Source organism: Crocodylus porosus, unplaced genomic scaffold (assembly GCF_001723895.1).
Source record: "Crocodylus porosus isolate Cpor-Errol unplaced genomic scaffold, CroPor_comp1, whole genome shotgun sequence".
Classification (NCBI taxonomy): domain Eukaryota; kingdom Metazoa; phylum Chordata; order Crocodylia; family Crocodylidae; genus Crocodylus; species Crocodylus porosus.
The window spans coordinates 12,298,140-12,318,080 of record NW_017728949.1 but is presented as its reverse complement, the minus strand read 5'-3'; the positions used below and the strand labels follow the sequence as shown (position 1 = coordinate 12,318,080).

General features: G+C 40.7%; 1 protein-coding gene across 1 annotated transcript in view; it reads left to right on the top strand.

Moving 5' to 3' along the window:
* The window catches only part of BARD1 (BRCA1 associated RING domain 1), a 78,456-nt gene extending 61,400 nt beyond the window's left edge, over nucleotides 1–17,056 (top strand). The window contains exons 9-11 of the mRNA XM_019554350.1: nucleotides 1,228–1,320; nucleotides 13,908–14,005; nucleotides 14,739–17,056. Coding sequence (XP_019409895.1) covers nucleotides 1,228–1,320; nucleotides 13,908–14,005; nucleotides 14,739–15,071 — 524 coding nt within the window. The 3' untranslated portion in view covers nucleotides 15,072–17,056. The remainder of the gene's footprint in view (nucleotides 1–1,227; nucleotides 1,321–13,907; nucleotides 14,006–14,738) is intronic.
* Nucleotides 17,057–19,941: the final 2,885 nt, after the last annotated feature.

The following is a 19,941-nucleotide window of genomic DNA, read 5'->3' as shown; positions in this document are numbered from 1 at the left end:
TGGAAGTCATAGATTGCCGGATACTGCCTCTATACTTCAAGATCATGGAGAAATGTCCTGGAACCTTCCTTGACTTCCACAGGATGGGGGCACTCCTGAGACCATGCATGAAGCAGAAAACCTGATGGTTTAGGATTCTGATGATTTTTTTTGTCCTGCATGTATTATTGCAAGCATAGCTCCCCCATAAAAGGCCAGTGTATTGGCTTTAACATCAAAGTGGTTTACACCACCACTTCTATGGGTACTTTGGGAGCTCCAGCATTTGGAATTGAAGGTACTCCACTCTGGCTAGCCTACTGAGGCAGGTCTTAAAGAAACCAGCAGCTCTGCTGTGTGCTGTTACTAACGCCCCTTAACTTTAGGTAGCTAATATTACTCTCTTCCTTTCTGTTTTAAAAAGGAGAGCACCTTACTTGCTGAAACTGAACCAGCTTTAGAGTTGCTGCATGTTGTACTTTCTTCTGAGCGCTGTTTCATGCTTGCTTAGTGGCAGTGCTACACAGCCTTTAAAGAGAAACAGATTTATTGACCTGTAGCATGATGAAAATACCAGTGTGACAGGTTCTCTCAACAGCAACCTTTCTATGCAGTTTGCAGATCCTCCTTATTTAAGGTGGTTATGCATAATTGCACCTTGATCGTGACATTTTTAAGGCATTAAATACCTCATTGATTTAGCTTATTCCTTTGAAGAGTTTCACCAACTGTGTTAAAGTTAAGAGGGGCTCTCACCTGCATTTAGCTCAGCTGCTGCCATCTGTAAAGCCTAAAAATTGTTAGCTGGGAGAGTGCCATCATACTTGTGCCAAAATACTGAAATTCTGTAATAAGTCTTGGAATATTATCATCAAAGATGATGCGGTTCTGTCACTTACGTTCTTCCTTCTATAAATTGTGTAGCTAAGAGAAGGTTCAAGTTGCACCAGCACTAAAAAAGCTGGTTTGGCTTTTTTATTTTGTTCCTTTTGCAGCATTTTTAATTCAGCATTACTACATTTTTAATTTTACCCTCTTACACAAATTTTAGAAATGAAATTTTGAATGGAATAACAATATTTGAATGGAATAACAAAATTGTATATTTGGGGCATGGAGAAGAGTGATTGATCAAAATGGGAAAAGAAGAGTTTCATGAAGGGTGGGTGATTGAGTTTGAAATAAAATTTACAGATGGGGTTGTATTTATATGCTTGTAGGCTTTCTTACATATAACTTTTATTCTAGTGACTCACGTTATTGTCCCTGATGACTCAATCCGAAGTACTTTCAAATATATGATGGCCATTCTGTCTGGATGTTGGGTCTTGAAATTTGGATGTAAGTCGTTTAAAGTTTAGTTTTTTTATTTTTGAACCCAAAAGTGTATAGCGCCAAGGTGAATATATGAGAAAATTTAGTCTCTTTTTCAGAAACTTGTCCTAAGTATAAATACAGTATAACCTCATAAATCTGGAAATCAAATATCCGGAATTGTCAAAACTGGCAGCACTTTTTAAAACTATACTCCATTGGGGAGTAGCAGCAGGCAGTCCCTGGAGCAGCAGCAGAGGGGGAAGCTTGCACATGGCGGCTGCCGCTGCCATCCACCACCCCACGCCATTGCTCTGTGTGTAGCTGCTGCTCCAGGACCGGCCAGTACTACCATTTCAGAAATCCAGAATTTTCACATTTCTGGCAGGTACTCAGTCCCAAGCATGTCAGATTTATGAGGTTATACTGTATATTGACTTGAGAACCACAAAACTTTATCTTATGGATGACAGGAATTTAAGTTTAAATATAATTGCTTCTTCTGTGGAAAATGTGTACCATGTCATTTTTAATCAAATACTCTTGACGTAATCATTCCTTGCATGCAAATAAGGGATGCTTTTGTTCGCTGCTCAACACTGAGCATTCCAACCCCATTAATAAACTAAATGTTCTAATATGCACTTTATAGTATTAAGCTTACATGTTTTAAGTGACTGTAAGGGCAGATTTGGTTTTTACTATTATTCCTTCTGCTGAGAAGGATTAAATGACTGGTTAACAGCAAAAGCAGTAAAACGTGTGGATTCGCCTTTATTTTACGCGCATGCTAGCCCCTGTTGAAGTTGGTGGGGCACTTTTTCCTTCTGTCAGTACATTATCATTGCCTGTGAAGAAGGTAGGTTTAATGGATAGAAATATTGCCTATCAAGGCCTAAACCTGGGATTCACTGAATATTAGCAATGGATATACTGTAGATATACTGCCTACTGTACCTTTTATGTGCAGGTCTCCCAAAATAGTAACTTAAATGCAAGGGGAATGATGGTGATACGGTCCGTTACAAGTATGAGTAGCTTCTCTCTGAAAAGCTTTGACACTTTAAGAAATGTGGCATCTAGGCTTTTGGAAGTTTTTCCTGCTGACTGGTTTTTCCTGCTGAGGTGTAGCTACTTAGTAGTTACACACATTGTTAGACAAGAACTTCTGTGGTCACTTGGGGCTAAAAAACAAATAGTAGTATGCTTGTGAACAGGATATGCATGTTGTCTTCAGTGAAAGTAGAATTCTTTTTTACTGAAGCTCTCTGAAGTTAATGTTTCTGTGGTACATCTTATAGATTCTAGAGCTTGAGTTTATCAAAGCTATTCACAGCCTGAGCAGGAGGTCTACAAATTTTCCACATGTACAGGCTAGGTATCCTCTTTTCCATTTCAGTATTTTATTGGTCATGTGATTCAGAAACTAATATGTGTTAATAGCAGCAATAAAGGACTGTTTCTTCCATCAATTGAGCACAAGGGAAATGATGCGCATTTCAGAGGTGAGATTAAAAACTTGTGAGAATTTTATTTTTCAGTCATATTTCTAAAATTGAGAAAATAAACTTTGCTTATATAGAAATCTTTGTCCCGTAAGTATTTTAATATATATTTTGTTGTTGTTGAGCTTTATTTAATATGTTATTAAAGCACTGATTAGTACACTCCTGGCTGCTAATGTTCACAGCTTAGTAAGCAACATACTTTTTAAAAGCAAGTGATTCTCTCCCTAGTGGGAAATTGTTAGTAATAACTCATGGGGTCTGATGCAGCTAAGTGTCTATAATTAACAACACCGCTCCATCTGTTCCCACCAGTCTGTTATTAGTCTTCTTCGGAATCATTACAAGTTAAAGATTGTTATAACAAATAATTGGACTCCTGCTGATGGAACATTTGTCTAGGAAAAAAGGGTTTTTGCTTTTCTTTCCTTTTCATACTTTTTCTTATTTATCGTGGCTTCTTGTCTTCTCTTTGGTTAATTCCACTTAAAGCATGGCATAAAAACAAACTTTTAAGAAGTGTGCATTTGCTCTGGCTTATTTCTGTTAATGCTACATCTGTATCAAAACCAGTGCAAATAAAGGACAAAGTTAAAGACACAAGTCATGATGTCAAAGAAAAAGCTTGCTCCAAAAGTCACCACATCAGTGGAAAAACTTCAGCACTGTGCCTTGGACCCCTGGTACATGTTCATTAAGGGTGCCAAAGGATCTGATCTCTGATTGCAACAATTGTGCCCCCTGCCATGCAATACGTGCATGGCCCTTTCTACGTGCCAGTATAGATGAGCTTGAGATTCGTAATCCTAGGCTCCTCCTGGAAGTGGAAAGCTAGGTACCTACAGCTAGGAATACATCACTGCCGGTATGAGACCATGGCATAGTCTCAACACCTGGCCCAAAAATAAGCTGATTGTCAGCTCTGGACATGTTTAATTTTTAAGGTTCCATGCAAGCCAACCATTAAAATGTTCTGTGTTATATGTTTATATTACTGGTTTGCCATGTTAAGGCTCCTTAAATTGGGTACGTGTATAGCACCCTTGCCATTTTATGCTATGATTATTAGCACCTTAACTGTGGCATAAATGTAAAGTGTAGAGGGACATAGTGCTTAGACACTGAAGCATGTGTTGCTCTTTATTTAGGAAAAAAAAATATGAGTAACTTCTTTAGAAATTACATATATGGCCCAAACAAGTTTGACCATGTCACTTAAAAAATAAAAGAAGAAAAAAAGGACTTTATATGGCACAGCTTGCAAAAATTTGATTTCATTAAAAAGAAATGTGGATTTTTTGCTACCTCTTCCATTAGAGCATATTTTCACTGTAACTTTAAGAAATAATCTTTCCCATTTGCCTCTTTCTATGTCATGATGCATAATTTGATTTTATTTTTATATATATATATATAAAAAATAAAAAACCCAGGTTTATATATATTTATGCACATACACATACACCTATGCATATACATACACATGTACTTGACAGATGGCTCTCTCTACTTATCCCCAAAAAGATTTATCTTGGAAAACTCCTCTAACTGGGCCTGGATTCAGGGCCTCCAGTTCTACAAAAGGGCAGAAAACCTTGACAGGTATTGGACTTTCCTTTTGTCTTACGCTGGAAGATTAAGGTGACAGAACGAGAACACTGTGTATAAGAAAGTCTTCAAAAGAGGAAACAGTCCTTAAGACCAGTTGCCAACTTCATATTTTTTATCTATAACATATTATGAGTGATATATCCATTTTTAGAGCAGCCTAGAAAGCAGTTGAGACACGATTGTCACCCTGTTTCTTGCCCTTGGCCATATCTTTCATTGCTTGCATTATTTTATTGCCTTCATTATTTCTGAGACTGTAATAGAGCAGAATGTAGCATATCATTATCCTAGTAAGTTGAGGTTAAGATTCAAGTGATACTGCATTTCATCTTTGCTTTTTTCTAAATCAAAGAAGTAGAGATTGCTTTAAAAACAACAGGATTCATTGGCTTTTCCTCCTCCTTTTTTTTTTTTTTTAAATGATTTTTTTCCTTCACTGTTTTGGAGATGAAAGTCGCCGTTTTTGTTACAAAGGATGCTTTTACCTCAAATGGTAAGCCAGAAATGTAGTAGATTATTCAAGTTAGGAGGCAAAAATTGATGATGGAGTTAGGTGTTTGTAAATTCCTTTCAATAAGCAGATTGCTTCAAAGTCTTGCTTTCCTGAACACGCACAGTTTTAGATGGTTCCTTTGCTTAGAGCCCTAAGACTCTTGCAATCAACACCTGAACATAAAACACAGACTTTTTTTTTATCCCTAACCACAAACTTCACTTTTTCAGACTATTAGGCTTTAGCTCTTTGTTCATTTCTGGGATGATTCTCTGCATCTCAACCTGAGCTGCGTGTCTTCCATTCATGCAGATGTAAACTTGCTCAGAATAATCCCTAGAAAAGTCCTTCCCACTCAGATGATTCAAAATCCCTCCGCACCCTTGTATTTACCTTTGAGCCTAAAGCCTTGTTTCAGCCACTTGCTTCCATGAAGGAGTGTGGTGACTTCTTGGAACACTCTTTAAAGAACAGTAGCTAAACCCTATAGATTAAAGAAGGTTTAAATGCATGTGTTGGGGTATATAGTTCCATTTCACCAATCAGGTATGTGTCTCTTCACAAAATATCATTTTAAAGTTACTTTAACTAGATCTTTTTTAACTAAAGATTAAAACATAAATGCTTTGGTGAAGGTTGTTTTCAATCTAGAATCCCTCCTTTCTTTCTCTCAGTCAGTGCACATAAAGTTACATTCTTCTCACTTGCTACTGCAGTTAAGTTTCATTAAGGTCAATAAGACAATAAGGTTTGTAGAACTGTCTTCACTTTATACATTTTACAAATAGCCATTTCTTAACTTCTGATTTCTGGAAGTATAAAAGTTTAGGAACAAAGATAAACTAGTCACAACATTGAGGCAAGAAGTGCATTAGGAATTTGAGCAGCCTGGTTCATATGTACAGGGAAGTGAGAGAGGATGGGACGAAACTAAAGGGGAAATGATTCAGGTAGGTGACAAGGAGCAGCGTTAGCAAGAGGCCTAACAACTCGCTAATAGAAGTCAAAGATTTTCCTTCTTCCAGACACGATGTGCCATTCACATGCTAGCTCAGAAGTTTTGTTATTTAACCATTCTTAGGACTCCAGCCAGGGTTCTTGTGCTCAACACATGGAAAAAATAATCTTTTCTTCCCTCAGAGCATACAACTTTTTAATGGATTACAAATGCAAAATAAAGTGATTAGGATGGTTTTGTCAGAGATAACTCTACCTTGAGCAGAGGGCTGGACTAGATTACTTCATGAGGTCTGTTCTAACCCTACTTTCCTGACATCTTAAAACAGTAGTAGCTATTTTTTCCAGTGGAATTTTTTTAAACAGTATGTCCTTACATCTTTGCATTTAGATGCCTTTATACATTATCTGAGGTGAATAATCAAATACCTTGTGCACCAATACAAGTCTTCATCAGCCACTCCATATAATTAGTGCAACCCTGGCATGGGTTACTCTAGCAAGCAGTGTAATCCATTTGAAGTGGAGGAAGGTGGGAAATGAGTCTTGTTGGTACAAACTGGTATCCTTTTGTGCGGGTAACATTAAGAAAATTTAGTTCATGTGACTTTCCCTTTCTTTGTGAAAAGGGGTGATCCTTCCTCTTTTGGGGAAAAAGAAAATATTGAAGCAGAGGTGTCCAAGACCTGACCTGCAGAGCTGTGTCATCCAGCCCGCGGGGCTCCCTAGGAATCTGGAAGTTTGGCAGTGTCATGTGCAGTGGCTATTAATTTCTGCGGCTCCTGGAGCCACAGTAAATAACACTGCTGCCACTTGTCCTACCGCAACATTTCTGGACTCATGGAGAGCCCTGCAGACTGGATCTGATGCATGGATCTGTCTCATCTGGCCTCCAGGGCTGCCCATTGGGCTGGAAATGTAGTGGGAAGAATGGCAGCTGTTATGACTCCAGAGGCTGCAACAATGAACGCTTCTGTCGGATTCCAGCCCGGTGGGCCAGGTGACACAGCTTTGCACTTTGAACCATCCCTGTCTTCTGGATCTGAGCCATGGACCAACAATACACCACTCATTTGACCCATGTAGCCAGACGTAATGAGCACCATTGTGTAAAGGAATAAACCTGACCACCCAGAAAACTGACATGTCCATAGCTCTGTCACAGTAGTGATGGAATGAATCAGAATTATTTTTGAAAAAGGTTCTTCTTTGCAGAAATTCAGTACTTTATAATGTGATGATGAGCAATCACTTGCAAACAAGTAAGATTGTCTTCCAAGGGTCTTAAGAGTGAGTCCACAGGTGGCTCCATAGTCCAATTCTAAATCCACATGTCTTGTCGTAGTGAGGACAAGCGTTTCCAGGAGTGTAAAGCTTTTTAGGTTTACATGCAAACAGTGTATAGGCAGCCAGTTTAGAGTATAAGAATCTTGTAGAACTGCACTGTATCTTTTGCATCTTACTTGCAAGTCTGCAAGTTTCAACAAGCATGTAGCCTATCTCACTAGCATCAGTCTATCCCATCCCTCCCATTTTAATCCACCATTACTGCCCTTCAGTGATGGCGATTAGAAAGTTCCTTCAATAATTCATTCTGGTCCTCACGAAGTTATTATTTCTGGTCACTGAAATTTTATTCATTGCACTCCAGGGAAGTTGTGCCTTTCTGTTTCATTTCTTGTAACACTTAGGTGTTTCATTAAATGAAATGGCACCTTTCACAAAACAGGAAGGAGGACATAACTTTGTTTTTAAACACAATTTGTCATTAGCATGTTCAACTTACAGCCATAAAATAAAATAGAGGCTAAGAAGTTAGTAGCTTTAGAAATGGATAATATGAATATCAACAGTTAATAGTTGACTTGTATGGTAAAAGCAGACGGGTTTAAGTATTCACAGTTCTTTTTTTTTTTTTAATGACAGGGTTTGGAAGAAACTTCCGCTACAGTCAGATTATTCCATAATTATTTATTTTTGGCTTTCTTGCACCTTTCTTTGAAGCATCTGCTATTTGCTGCTGTCAAGATACCCTGTTGGTCCACTGTTCTGGTCTTGTATGGCATGCCAATATTCACCTCAGTTCCATATTAACTTCTGTCTCTCTCTCTTTGCTGTTACCTTCTCTGTATTATCTGTCTCTCTTCCAGGTTGTGATATTCTTACTGCCTATTAGTTGTGCTGTTGACAGTAAAATGACATGTAGTATTTTGAAGTCTAAAGCATCAGCCAGCCTTTCATCGCAGCCGAGAATTCTAGCAATTTTCACTTTGCTACAGACAGGAACAAAGTAGAGGGTTAGAGGGAGACTGAAAGACAAGTGTCTGACAAGAATCCCAAGACACATGGCTCCATAAAACTGTCCAGATCTGAATTGTAGTCAGATATCACAAGACCCACAAGTTAGAATAAATTCTACTTAGGCATCATTATGCAAAAGATTGTATCCAGTACTGGAAGCTTGCTATTGTATCATCACCAAGAAACTTGTTAGGGTTTATGTCACTCCAGAAAAGAACGCATAGCCCTGGCAAAGCCAGCCTTTTGGAAATGTGTCTGATTGTTTCATCTTGGGTGTAAGTTCTTGGTGCATAGAACTTACTGTCCTACTTTGAAGTGTACAATAAAGTAAATAATTTGCCACTCCAAAAGGAATGCAAATAACAGCAAATTATCCAGTAGCAACTAATTCTCAGGAGTTGATAGTGGGATGGAAATTGGAACAAGAGGCAATTAAAAGAAAGTGACAGATTATCCCATAGATGACAACTTACTTTATAACTGTTAAGATTCATTTTTTGTGTGTCCTTTGCTAAATAAGGCAAGTTTAGGTTAGCATTTTATAGACCTGTTGCATACATGAGAGAACATGCATGTTTTTATCATTTTGGAAATACGTAGTACTAATTCTTAGAAAATTTATAACTTTCACATTACTATATCCTAATCAAAACGACAACTCTGGATCTGTTTTTCTGCTACCTGGTTTAAATGTCACAGTAGCTGCAGTATAATTTTACACCCCCCTCCACCCCGCAAATATATATTCAGCAGTGTAAAATGGGAAGGTATATGTATACAGAGCAGACTTAATGTATTCTGTATTTTCTGCTGAAACACATTTTACTGACAATAGGCACTTTCATGATTTGAAGTTTTAGCTATCCTCAGGAAAGTAACTCTGACAAGGCATCTTAAGTTTCCCTTATTCATTTTGTCAAATTTGTTCCATCTACCACTGTCAGAATGAAAATCTCAGGTTATGATGTATCCAGCTTGTGTCAGTTCACCTTCCTCAGCAAAGATCTTAGAACCTGAACTTTGCTAGCAGCTTAAAATGTAGCTTGTTCTCCAACAGACTTGTGTTCCACAGCTTCTGACAATAGTCCAAATGAGGATTTATTAATAACTTCACTAAGAAAGATGTGCAGTTGTCAATCTGTTTTTTTCACCAAGCAACTTTATGGAAAATGAAAGCCAGGGGAAGGCAAAATACAGCCTGTGGGCCACATCCAGTCCACAGAGGGCCTTTGTCCGCCTGCAGAGGGACTCTCGTTCTCACCTGGCCCAGGCACTGTCCAGCTGTGATATGTTGTGCTGCCCCCTGGGCACACAGTGGGACTGGGGTGGCTCTGTGGTTGAACTGCCTTTGTAGGCATCCCAGGCAGTGGCAGTTCCTTCCAGCAGCTCCCACTGCTGGCCCCAGCACCAGTGGGGAACTGCATGCATAGCCCCACCCAGCCTGCCCCATGCCTGCTCTGGACTTGCCCGTGCTGAGCAGTGGTGCCAGCCAGGCAGAAACTGTTGTTTGGTAAAAGAGGAAAGCAGCCCCTCTCCCTCACAGCTACCAGGCGCTTCCTGCTGCAGCCACCCAGAGCCTGCACCGGGATGCCCTGTGTCACTGCCGCCTCCAGGCTGCCCAGCAGTGGCAATGCAGAGCAGACAGGGCAGCCCAGTGTGAGCTCCAGGCAGCTACAGCAGGAAGTACCCAGCAGCAGTGAGGGGGAAGGGCTAATTTTCTCCTGTGCTGAGCAGCAGTTTCTGCCCAGCCACTGCTCAGCGCAGGCGAGTCTGGTGCAGGCATGGGACGGGCTGGGTCAGGGCTATGTGTCCGGTTCCCCACCAGTACCTCAGGGCTGGGGCCAGTGGGGGTGGCAGCCAGAAGGAGCCACCACTGTCTGGGTTACCTAGGAAGGCAGTCCAGCTGCGGCGTTGCCCCAGCCCTGCTGCATGCCCAGGGGGAGGCAGGACATGCCACAGGTGGGTATTGTAGAGCAGGTAGGGGGCAGGCCAGGGCAAGGTTGTATGCTTGGGTTCCTGCTGATCTGTTCCCACCGGGGTGAGTCTACAGTGGGTGCGGGGTAGGGCCTGGGCTGTGTGGTGTTGGCAGTGGTGGGGAGGCACCCCAGGGCACATGGGCTCTGGGCTTTTGCAGGTGCTGACTAACTCAGGTCAGTGCATGTAGGGGGCTGCCATACCCACAAACCCTCCCCTGCAAACCCCACAACTACACCCGCCCCCACAAACAATCACCGCACCCACCCACACCCTCCCCTATATCTCTCCCCACATGCACCCCCCCACATACACACACACCCTTGTGCCTCTGGGGGGAGCCCTGCTCACTGCTACATGCACACAGCCCACCACACATGCACCCACCCTCCACCATGCCCACCCTCCTCCTTCACAAAGCCCATACCCACCTATACACACACGTCCCCACAAACACGCCTCTCACATCCACATATTCCCCCATACCTTTCTCCACATACGCACACAGCCCCACCACCCCTCAACACCCCCCACAGTATACAAGAGTAAGACCTCATTTTGATGTATGTAATCACCTCGATATACAAAGCACATATGCATACATATAAGGACAAAATATTTTTTTAAATAAAATTAAAACGTTATTGTCGAAGTTTGATTATGTGTGTGTATGTATATTTATTTATTTATTTATTTATTTATTTATTTTCAGTTCCAAGATGACAAAAGCCCTTCCGAGAAGGAGTACTTGTGGGGGCAAGGGGAGGGACTTCCAGTGGCAGTGGTCAGGGGCCTGGGGGCTGGACTTCTGGTCCCAAGATAGCAGCCAGGGGGCGGGGCTAGCCTTGTGGCCATCAACAGCTCACCTAAACTTGTTAAGCAGTGCTCCAGCTGAAATAATTGCCTACCCCTGATATAAACTGATGCTTAAATAATAATTTTGATGTCTTTTTCCAGAAGTTCTGAGTAACTAAGAGGAGCAGATGCTTTTCTGGGAGGTGTTTGTATGCAGTACTTCCAAAAATCAAATCACATATTTCTAAATGAAACCCCTTTTCATTTATATGGGATAATACAGGCAACTCCCGCTTAGCACTCTTAATTGTTTCCTGAAAAAATTAGTGTTAAGTGAAACCAAAAGCATTTGACAATCCAAGATGGCGATGGCAAGTGTTTTTAATGACGCAATATGATGACTGTGAGTGTTATAACGAAACTTGCTGAGTGCTAAGTGAAATCAGGTATCAATTTAAAATGAGTGTTTTAGCGAAACAGTGCAAAGCGAGACGGCATTAAGCGGAGCTTGTCTGCATAAGAGCTTGTAACATGGTTATAAGTCAAACAGTGCACTTGGTGTGTCGCTAATGAAGGAACATATTGTGAGGATTAGTGCCTTTCCTCTCCATGCTGGCATTATTGCACTTGTGCAAGGGGGAGAGAGAACCCCGACCTTAAAAGCACAGGAAAGATGAAGTGATAGAAAGAAATCTTAAAATACAGTGGTTTTACAGTAGACAGACCACTTGTATATTGGTGGTACACAACCTGCTTAACTTGCAGCTAGTTGCCAAATTAAGTATGAGCCATTCATCTGTTTCATGTGACTTTTACCTCGGTTAGTGCTTATTCTCCACTTAACTAGAGCTCATCAGCTGTCCTGCACAGCTCTTTGCTGTGGCGCCAGTTACTTCACAAACCCTCACCTTAATGGGAGAGCTGGGGATTCATCCTTGCAAAGTATCTGGGTTTTGCTGTAACTTCAAAGAGCTTTTAAAAAATTAAGTTTAGAGTTCTCAGACCTTTAGAAATTTTCTGCCGCAAGTGAATATGTATGTAATTTTTCTTTTCCAGAGAATAACTAGCTTTGCACCTTCTTTTAATTTTGTACAACATTTAGCAGGAATCTACCAAAAGAATTGAGCCTAGCAGTCATTGGGATTCATGCTGGAATACAGAAAACATAATAATGTGACACTGAACTAGGCCTGAAGAACTTTTTACCTTTTAATTACCCATAGGTCAGAGGACAGTTTGCAGTCACAAAGGTGGCCAGTTCAGACAAGCATGGACGTTTGGTTCTCTGGGGACAAGTAGCAGCAATGTATCTTGTGCCACAGCTACTTTGTCCCTGGAGAACGCCCGTGCCATGCATACTTTGGCACACGGCAAATTACCGGGGGGGGCAGTAGGAACGGCTGGTACCAGTACTGTGCTGGGCCTAGCAGCCTTACCTGGGGTTGTGGGAGCCTGCCGGTGATCCTGCCAAGTGGAGGCTGGTTGGCAGCTGCAGCGTGGCTCCGGGCAGCTTAGCTCCGCTTTTCATCAGTGCACTCTGCCTGAGCTTGTGCTGCTCCGTTTTTTTTTTTCCCCACAAGATTTTTTTGCCCCTGGGTATCCAGGGGTCAAAAAACCGCATGGAAAAAAAAATGGAGCAACACATGCATGGGCAGTGTGCCCTTGCAATGCGGAGAACAGCTGACTGTGCGGTATATGGCGCTGAAGACATGTTTGCGACACTACGTACTGCACAGCCAAGCTTGTCTGGGCACATCCAATAATTGTGATGTCTTATTTATTATTTGCTGCCCATAAACAACTAAGTTGTTGGATTTTTATTAACTTTTTGAAAATTAAAATAACACAAAACCTGAATGATCATTTCAAAAAGGAAAGACAATGGCCTTTCGGCAGTGCAGTCAGGCTTTCAGGATTCCCCAGGGTCAGCGCAGACTGGAAATCTTAACTACCTAAGAGCTTAAAAACACCACCCATCCCCTTCATTTAAGCACCTTCATGTAATATCCGTTTACAGTAGTAAATTACCCTGTAGATTTTATATGACCTCTTTCTCTTCTCTGTTAAAGGTAAACGCTGTTTATGTAGAGCTGAACTTTTCTACCTCTTTTTCTTTGAGTTCTGTTAGTTCAGGATTGTGGGGAGGTGGAGAGATTTGGGTAGGGATAAGTGGCTTGGCTAGAAGACAGACAGTGTTGTGAACTGCACTGAAGCACCACACTTTGGCTGTTTGCAGGTGTTAATCAAAGTTCTTTCAAAAGGTAACATTTGAAAGAACCAGAATTAAGCCAATTGGACCTTTTTGTTCCAATGCCATGTATACCTACTAACTGCCTTTTCTTTAAAATGGCAGCAGAATATGGTTGCTTGTATGAGTAATGCAATATAGAACCAATGTTTTACTGGCTTCATTTCAAGTACAAATAGGGCAAGTTTGCTGTCCCATTTTCAAATGATCAGCAGTTGAGTTTATACTCAAGTTTTAAAGTGTTGTTAGTGCCCAGTGGGAGAGGAAAGAGTTCACGTTCCCTAAATATTGTTTGCAGGCTGCTTCTAGACTCAGGAAGACAAAAGTGTATCAGTTTGTATTTGGAAGGAAAGGCCACATTAAAGGGAGAGTTTGACAGCGCTCTAGCTATAATATATAACAGTAAGATTTTATTTTCTGTCTCTTGTCTTTCACAAACATTAATCATAAAACCTTTTAAATGCAAGGCAAACATTTTTGAAAAAATTAACTAGCACTGTCATTTAGTTCTTGATGCTGTAAAGATTTCTGTTTAATGTCATGCCCTGCAAATAGTCTCTGTAAATTTAAACTAGTCTTTGGAGTACAGTCTTAAAATAACACAAAACCAGAATGATGATTTCAAAAAGGAAAGACAATGATCTTTTGGCAGTGCAGTCAGGCTTTCAGGATTCTTAAAATACTCCTCTAAACTGGCAGTAATAACACTTGCCTTTGGTCTTTGTTCCAGGGGTGAAAGCATGTCTGCAAAGCAGAGCTCAAGAAGAAGAGGAGAAGTATGAAATTTCTGGTGGTCCACAGAAAGGCAGACTCAATAGAATAAAATTGGTAGTTATCTCTTAAAACTATTTTTGAGTATTATTTGCTATATATACGTGTCTTTGCTGTACATGCAGATTAAATTGATTGCACAGGTGTTCAGATATCTGATCATTTGAACAGATGACTGAGGCAATTTCCAGAATCCATAAGGTAGCAATGATGGATTATATTGCCCTGCATTTCTGTAAACCTTCCTGAATTGTCAAAGAGATGTCTACTCTACATTTAGATAAGAAACTACATAAAACAAAAGGGCTGTAGCTTCTGCAAAAATTCCATTCCTTTTTCAGTTCCTGTTTGGAGTTACTTCCCATCTGAAAGTTGAAAATTATATATAGAAATTATTTATTCAGTCTTAGTTCTTTTCCACTATCTCTTTTCCACTGGAAGATCACTGGGGTTCAGTAGATTGGTGTTCTTGTGTAGTAGTATTAGTTACGTTGTGGTAGCACCTGGGAATCCCATTCATGGATCAGGACCACAATTGTACTGTTTATGCAGAAAAAGCGGAGAGGGTCCTTGCTACAAGAAGTTTACAATCTAACCTTTCAGTGACTGCCTTTGGTTAGAAGCATATTGAGCTTTCTAGAAACTAGTATAATAGTTTCTAGTACAATTTACCTCATTTTTCCTTGTACCACTCTAACTGATATTGGTTATTCAGTTCTACAGCATACGCTGAATTGTGAACTGCTAACTTACTTTTAACTATTTTATCCTTTTTTTCCCCCCCCCTTAGCTGCCTAAGTTGTTTGATGGTTGCTACTTCTATTTTCTGGGAACTTTCACCTGTCATCAGAAGAATGACCTTACAGAACTGGTTAAAGCAGGAGGTGGACAAATCCTCATCAGGCAGCCAAAGCCAGATAGTGACGTGACACAGAGCATCAACACAGTAGCCTACCATGCAGAACTGAGTTCTGACCAGAGCTTTTGTACTCAATATATAATCTATGATGTGTCTTCTAAATATAAACCAGAGAAAGTTCGTCAAGGCAAAGTCTGGATGGCCCCCTCCAGCTGGCTGATAGATTGTGTGATGTCATTTCAACTGTTGCCTGTCACAGTATGATTCTCTTTCTTCAGCATTAGTGAGGCCCTAAAGGGAATGTTGAGCCTTTTAAGCACTTGGACAACACAGCTTTAAATGCAAGGATGCTCAGAAATGAACGCGAAAGTTTTCTAATTTAAATGAAAGACTTAAGAGATCATGGTGAATTGTTGAATTTTTGAACAAACGAACTAAGAACGAACACAGAAAGGATAGTGGGAGAAGATGTACTTTTTTCACTTGACAGAGATACTTTTTAAAATTATTTATAGTTCAGCATACTAGTGACAGCTGTATTTTGCAGTTAAGCATATTTTGTAATATGAGAACTTAGACTACACTTACTCATTTATGTAAAAACTTCAAAGGGGGTAAAAAGTTACCGTGTGTGCAAACTGTAAATTAGTAAGATTTTGAAAAACAAGATCTAATGTTAGCCTCCTAAATCTGTATTACTTCCTGTCCCTGATTTTCCTGAGACCAGTGACCGCTGGTAGTGTGCCTCAGCCCTTTTGACTATTGGGTATCTGAATACAACTGAGGACTCTAATTTTAAACTCCTTGCTAGATTTTTCAGAAACAGCTATATTATTTAGGACTAGTCTCATTGAAAGCCCAGGATTTGTGGCCCTAAGTCAATTAGGAGTGTGAGTGGTCCAAAAATACTTTATTTCATAACAAAATACAAGTCGGCATCCAAATTAATTCTACTCCCATACCTGTGTGTAATTAATGATTCCTAATAAAATAGCATCCAATTTAAGGCACTTTTTCTTGATTTTTAAAAAGATTAATTCTTGTGTACAAATGACAACTAATCTTGCCGCCATGTTTCTCTAATAGCAAAACTAGTGGCGTTAAATGCAAATCATGCCTTTTAGGAAGTAAAGTTGTTTAAAATGTCTGTTGGCTACATCTCTATGAAGTACATATTTGTATATCTGTTGTAATCAACGTTTGCTTTCTTACTAAATCTTTTTTTTTCCCTTTCATATTTGGCTTGTGTTTAAATGTCTGTGATATTTTTTTCCAGTGTGCTTTAATGTCTTGTATGCTATCAGATATAAAATGACTTTAACCCATGCGATTGTAATGATTGCTATACAGTGGGAGTGGGAGTTGTGATGTGAAGCTCTTGTGTTCATATTTTGGCTTGCTTGTAATAAAACAGTGCTAATCCTTTTTACATAATATTTTTATATAAGTTTACCTGCAGAATAAAATATATAACTCCCATATATATTTGAACAACTAAATGGAAATGAATTATTTGCATGCATTTTTGACAGAACAGTTAAGAACCACAGCAATCCTGCCTGTGGGAGCTGGCCTGGGCTGGCAAGGAAGAGAAAAGACAATGGATTCCTTTTGTGTAACCAATATTACTGGTAATTCTAGTACGACTTCTGCATCCTGCATAGAACTCTTCTGGGAATGTGCCTTTTTTTTTTTTTTTCCCCATGTAAAATGGGTAAAATTTTGAAAAGCATGGCCTTAGATAGGAGTTGAGGTATCTTAATCTATCATTTATTATGGATAGAGCAAACACTGTTTACTAAAATCAGTTCTTAGGCAGTTTGCTTTGTGCATAAGCAAGTGTGAATACAGACTTCACTAATGAATTGTTGTGAGCTACTGTTTTTTGTAACTAAACAGCAACAGTAAACACAAGGCAGTATGCATTAACTTGTTCATTTATGTTGACATTGGTAATTTCAGTTTGATTTGACATTTCATAGTGTGTTAGTATATGTGCTACAATGTGCTTTGGAAAAATTATGAAGGCATTTGGCCAGATTCACTTCTACTGTGATGTGAATGTTACTTTACATAAAAAGATGTGTTTCTTCAGTAAATTTCTAGTGTTTTTTTTTCTCTTAGATTCTATTAAAATGTGACGTTATCATTTGGGGAGGAAGCTCAGTAGTTGTCTGCTGTGCTGTGCACTTATAATTTGCAAGTCATATGGGAAGGACTTACTAATAAATGTGTTAGAATTCCCTACAGCTGATTGTCAGAAAATCTACATTCTTCCAGTTCTGTTAAGGTTGTCTGTTTGATTGGCTCATAAATGGATTTTATGCCTGTAAACTATAACAGGGGCATCCAATTCATTTGGTCCCACAGGACAGATTTAGTCCGGGACTTCTTGCAGGGCAGATACCTCATCTCCACAAGCAGGTGGGGTTGGCAGGTTGGCATTGCCTGCGACCTATTTGGAAATGATAGGTTAGTATTTTAGAAGCCTTAGTTCTATTTATTTAGAACATCACTTTACAATCTATAACTTTCTGGGAGCAAAGACTGCAGGTTTCAGCAAAGAAATTTGCTGTGTTTTAAAGTTGACCTTAAAATTTGTCTAGTTTTATGTTAGGTAAGATTTTGGCCTGATGATATGCCTTTATTAAAATAGGTAAATTGGTTATTTTATAATGCATGCTAGGGCTGTGCAAAATGTCAGTGTTTCGACTCATTCTGAGCTCAAAACAGCCTCAAAACAAAACGAAGCTAGTTGAAACATTTTGAAAGTTTCAAAATGTTTTGGGTTTCAAAGCCAGCAGTGAGGTGGTGGGAGACAGGGGAGAACAAGGTTTGTTCTCCCAGCAGCTGCCAGGAGCGCAGCCTTGGCTCTCCCTGTCTCCCACTGCCAGGCTATAGGTTGATGATCACAGTGCAGGGGAAGGGAACCGAGCCTTGGCTCATTTACCCTCCCAAGCGCTGTGATCAGGCTGGGGAAAGGAACTGAACGCAATCACTCAGTTCCCCTCCCCAACCTTGTGATCAGGCTGGGGATGGGAAGTCAGCCCAGCTGGGCTGAGTTCCTTTCTCCAGCACAATGGTCGGACAAAGTGAAATGGTACAGCTGTTTCAACTCTAAATGAAACTCTAAACAAAATGCTGTTCCATCCAAACCTCGAAACTCAAGTCGGAATGGAACAATGCCATTTCGCACAGCCCTAGTGCATATTGTTGTTGGGGCATGTTGAAGGAGATTTGTACTCTGACCTATAGACAGTATTAAAACCGTAGCTAATAAAACAGAATTATGAACCTGGATGCATTGAAACAAGCTTCACTGGGGTTTATTTAGCAGTTGCTTTTACATAAATAGTTTTAAACCAGTTTTTTCTGTTTGCCTCAGATTTTGAAAATCATTGTAGTGATGGAGTCTGTCTACAGGTAGGAAGGGTTAGCTTTACATAGAGATTGTCCCTTGTTTATATAGCCTTTGCATCTCAATATTGCTGCTGGTCTGGCATATAACAAGAATGAGTAGTTTGAGTCCACGTAGCTGAACACATTGCTTGATGCAGGCTACCTCCCCAACCAGATGCAATAGCTAAGCTTATTAGCACTGTCTCTGCACTATGAATTTGTTTGAATGCAATTACACGGCCTCCCGTTTGGTAGGAAGCACTTGTGGAGCAACGTGGCATGTTTGAGTGGACTGCTGCCTGGTACAGTGTGTTTATGTTACTTACAAAATGGACAGACTTGGCTGACTTAGTGGCTCCAGCAAAGCACAGGCTAAACCCCTCCCCCTGTTAGCTTTGGAGCTAGGAAAGCCTAGCCTCTGTCCACAGCCATGGGGGTGTGCAGCAGACAGCCCCTTTCCCTACCACCCTCTGACCCTGAGCAGGTGGGGGAAACTCATCCAGTAGCACTGGACTTGTATTGGTCTGACTCAGTTCCCAGAACCCCCTAACCTAATCTCCACTGGGGACCCAGCCCTGCTGCTCCAGGAGCCCCCAGACCCTGTGTCATTTCTAGAGCCCCCCGACCAACTCCACATGGCAAGACCCAGTCCACCAGCACCCATACCATCAGTGCCTGGCCCCAAGCAGACTTGCTTGAGCTGTGCTGGAATTGGGTCTGTTGGCTGGTGCCAGTAGTAAGGATCCATTGTGGGCTGCTGGAGGGGAAGTTGACAGGCAGATATCATCTGGATCTCCCATCTGAAATTGCCAGACAGCTAGGAGAAAAGGAACAAGTGTTGTGGAAAAAGGTGGTCCACTGGGATAGCAAGCCAGTCAGCTGTGACCTGTGCCCTCTGCTGCTGTTGGCTTTCTCCAGGCAGACAGGAAACCTTGCAAGGGATGCTGAGTGCTATCAGTCATGCAGGCTATCTGGTAGGTTTTTCTACCAGGAGAACAAGAAACAGTAAAGCTCATTCAGATCTTTTGAACACTTGTATGCACCCATAGTCTCCATTGATGTTTGTCTGGAGCAGGACAGCCTGCTGCTCGCTGCTACTTGTATTACAATAGATGAAGCTGAGATTGAAGTGCAGCTGTGCTAGGTACTGTCTGCAAAGAAATGATTCCTGCTCTGAAGAGTTTCTGTTCATACACAGCTGTCAGCAGGAGTGTTATCATCTTCATTTTACAGATAAGGACTTGGAACACACGACCTGATTCAAGGAAGTTTGTGATGCAATCCAGCTAAGCACTGGGCTGCCTGGCCTAAGTCAGCTGAACTCTTTCTCTGGTATCCAGGTCTAGTGTTCGTTCTTTCTTTCAAGGGATTGAACATCAATCTTTCTTTCAAAGGATCAAAACTTGTTGTTGATACAAGCCTTCCTGTAGGTTAAGCAGAGGCACTAATGAAGCTGCTGCATTTTTCTTCCTGAATACTAGAGTGTAGTTAAGGTTTATATCAGCAGTTTCAGACTGCTGCTGGCAAGCCCCTTTTGGTTGCACTTCTAGGTTTGTGGCCCCACTTCCAGTTGCAAACCTCACATCTGCATCTGAATTAATTATTTGGCTGATAACTGCACCCCAGCTGAGGTCCTGACTTATATGGAGAGTTGCTAGCTTGTACATAGGCACAGGCAATTGTAAATCTTGATCGTAAAGTGCAGTTTTTGAAAAGAAAAAAGTGACTTCTTGCT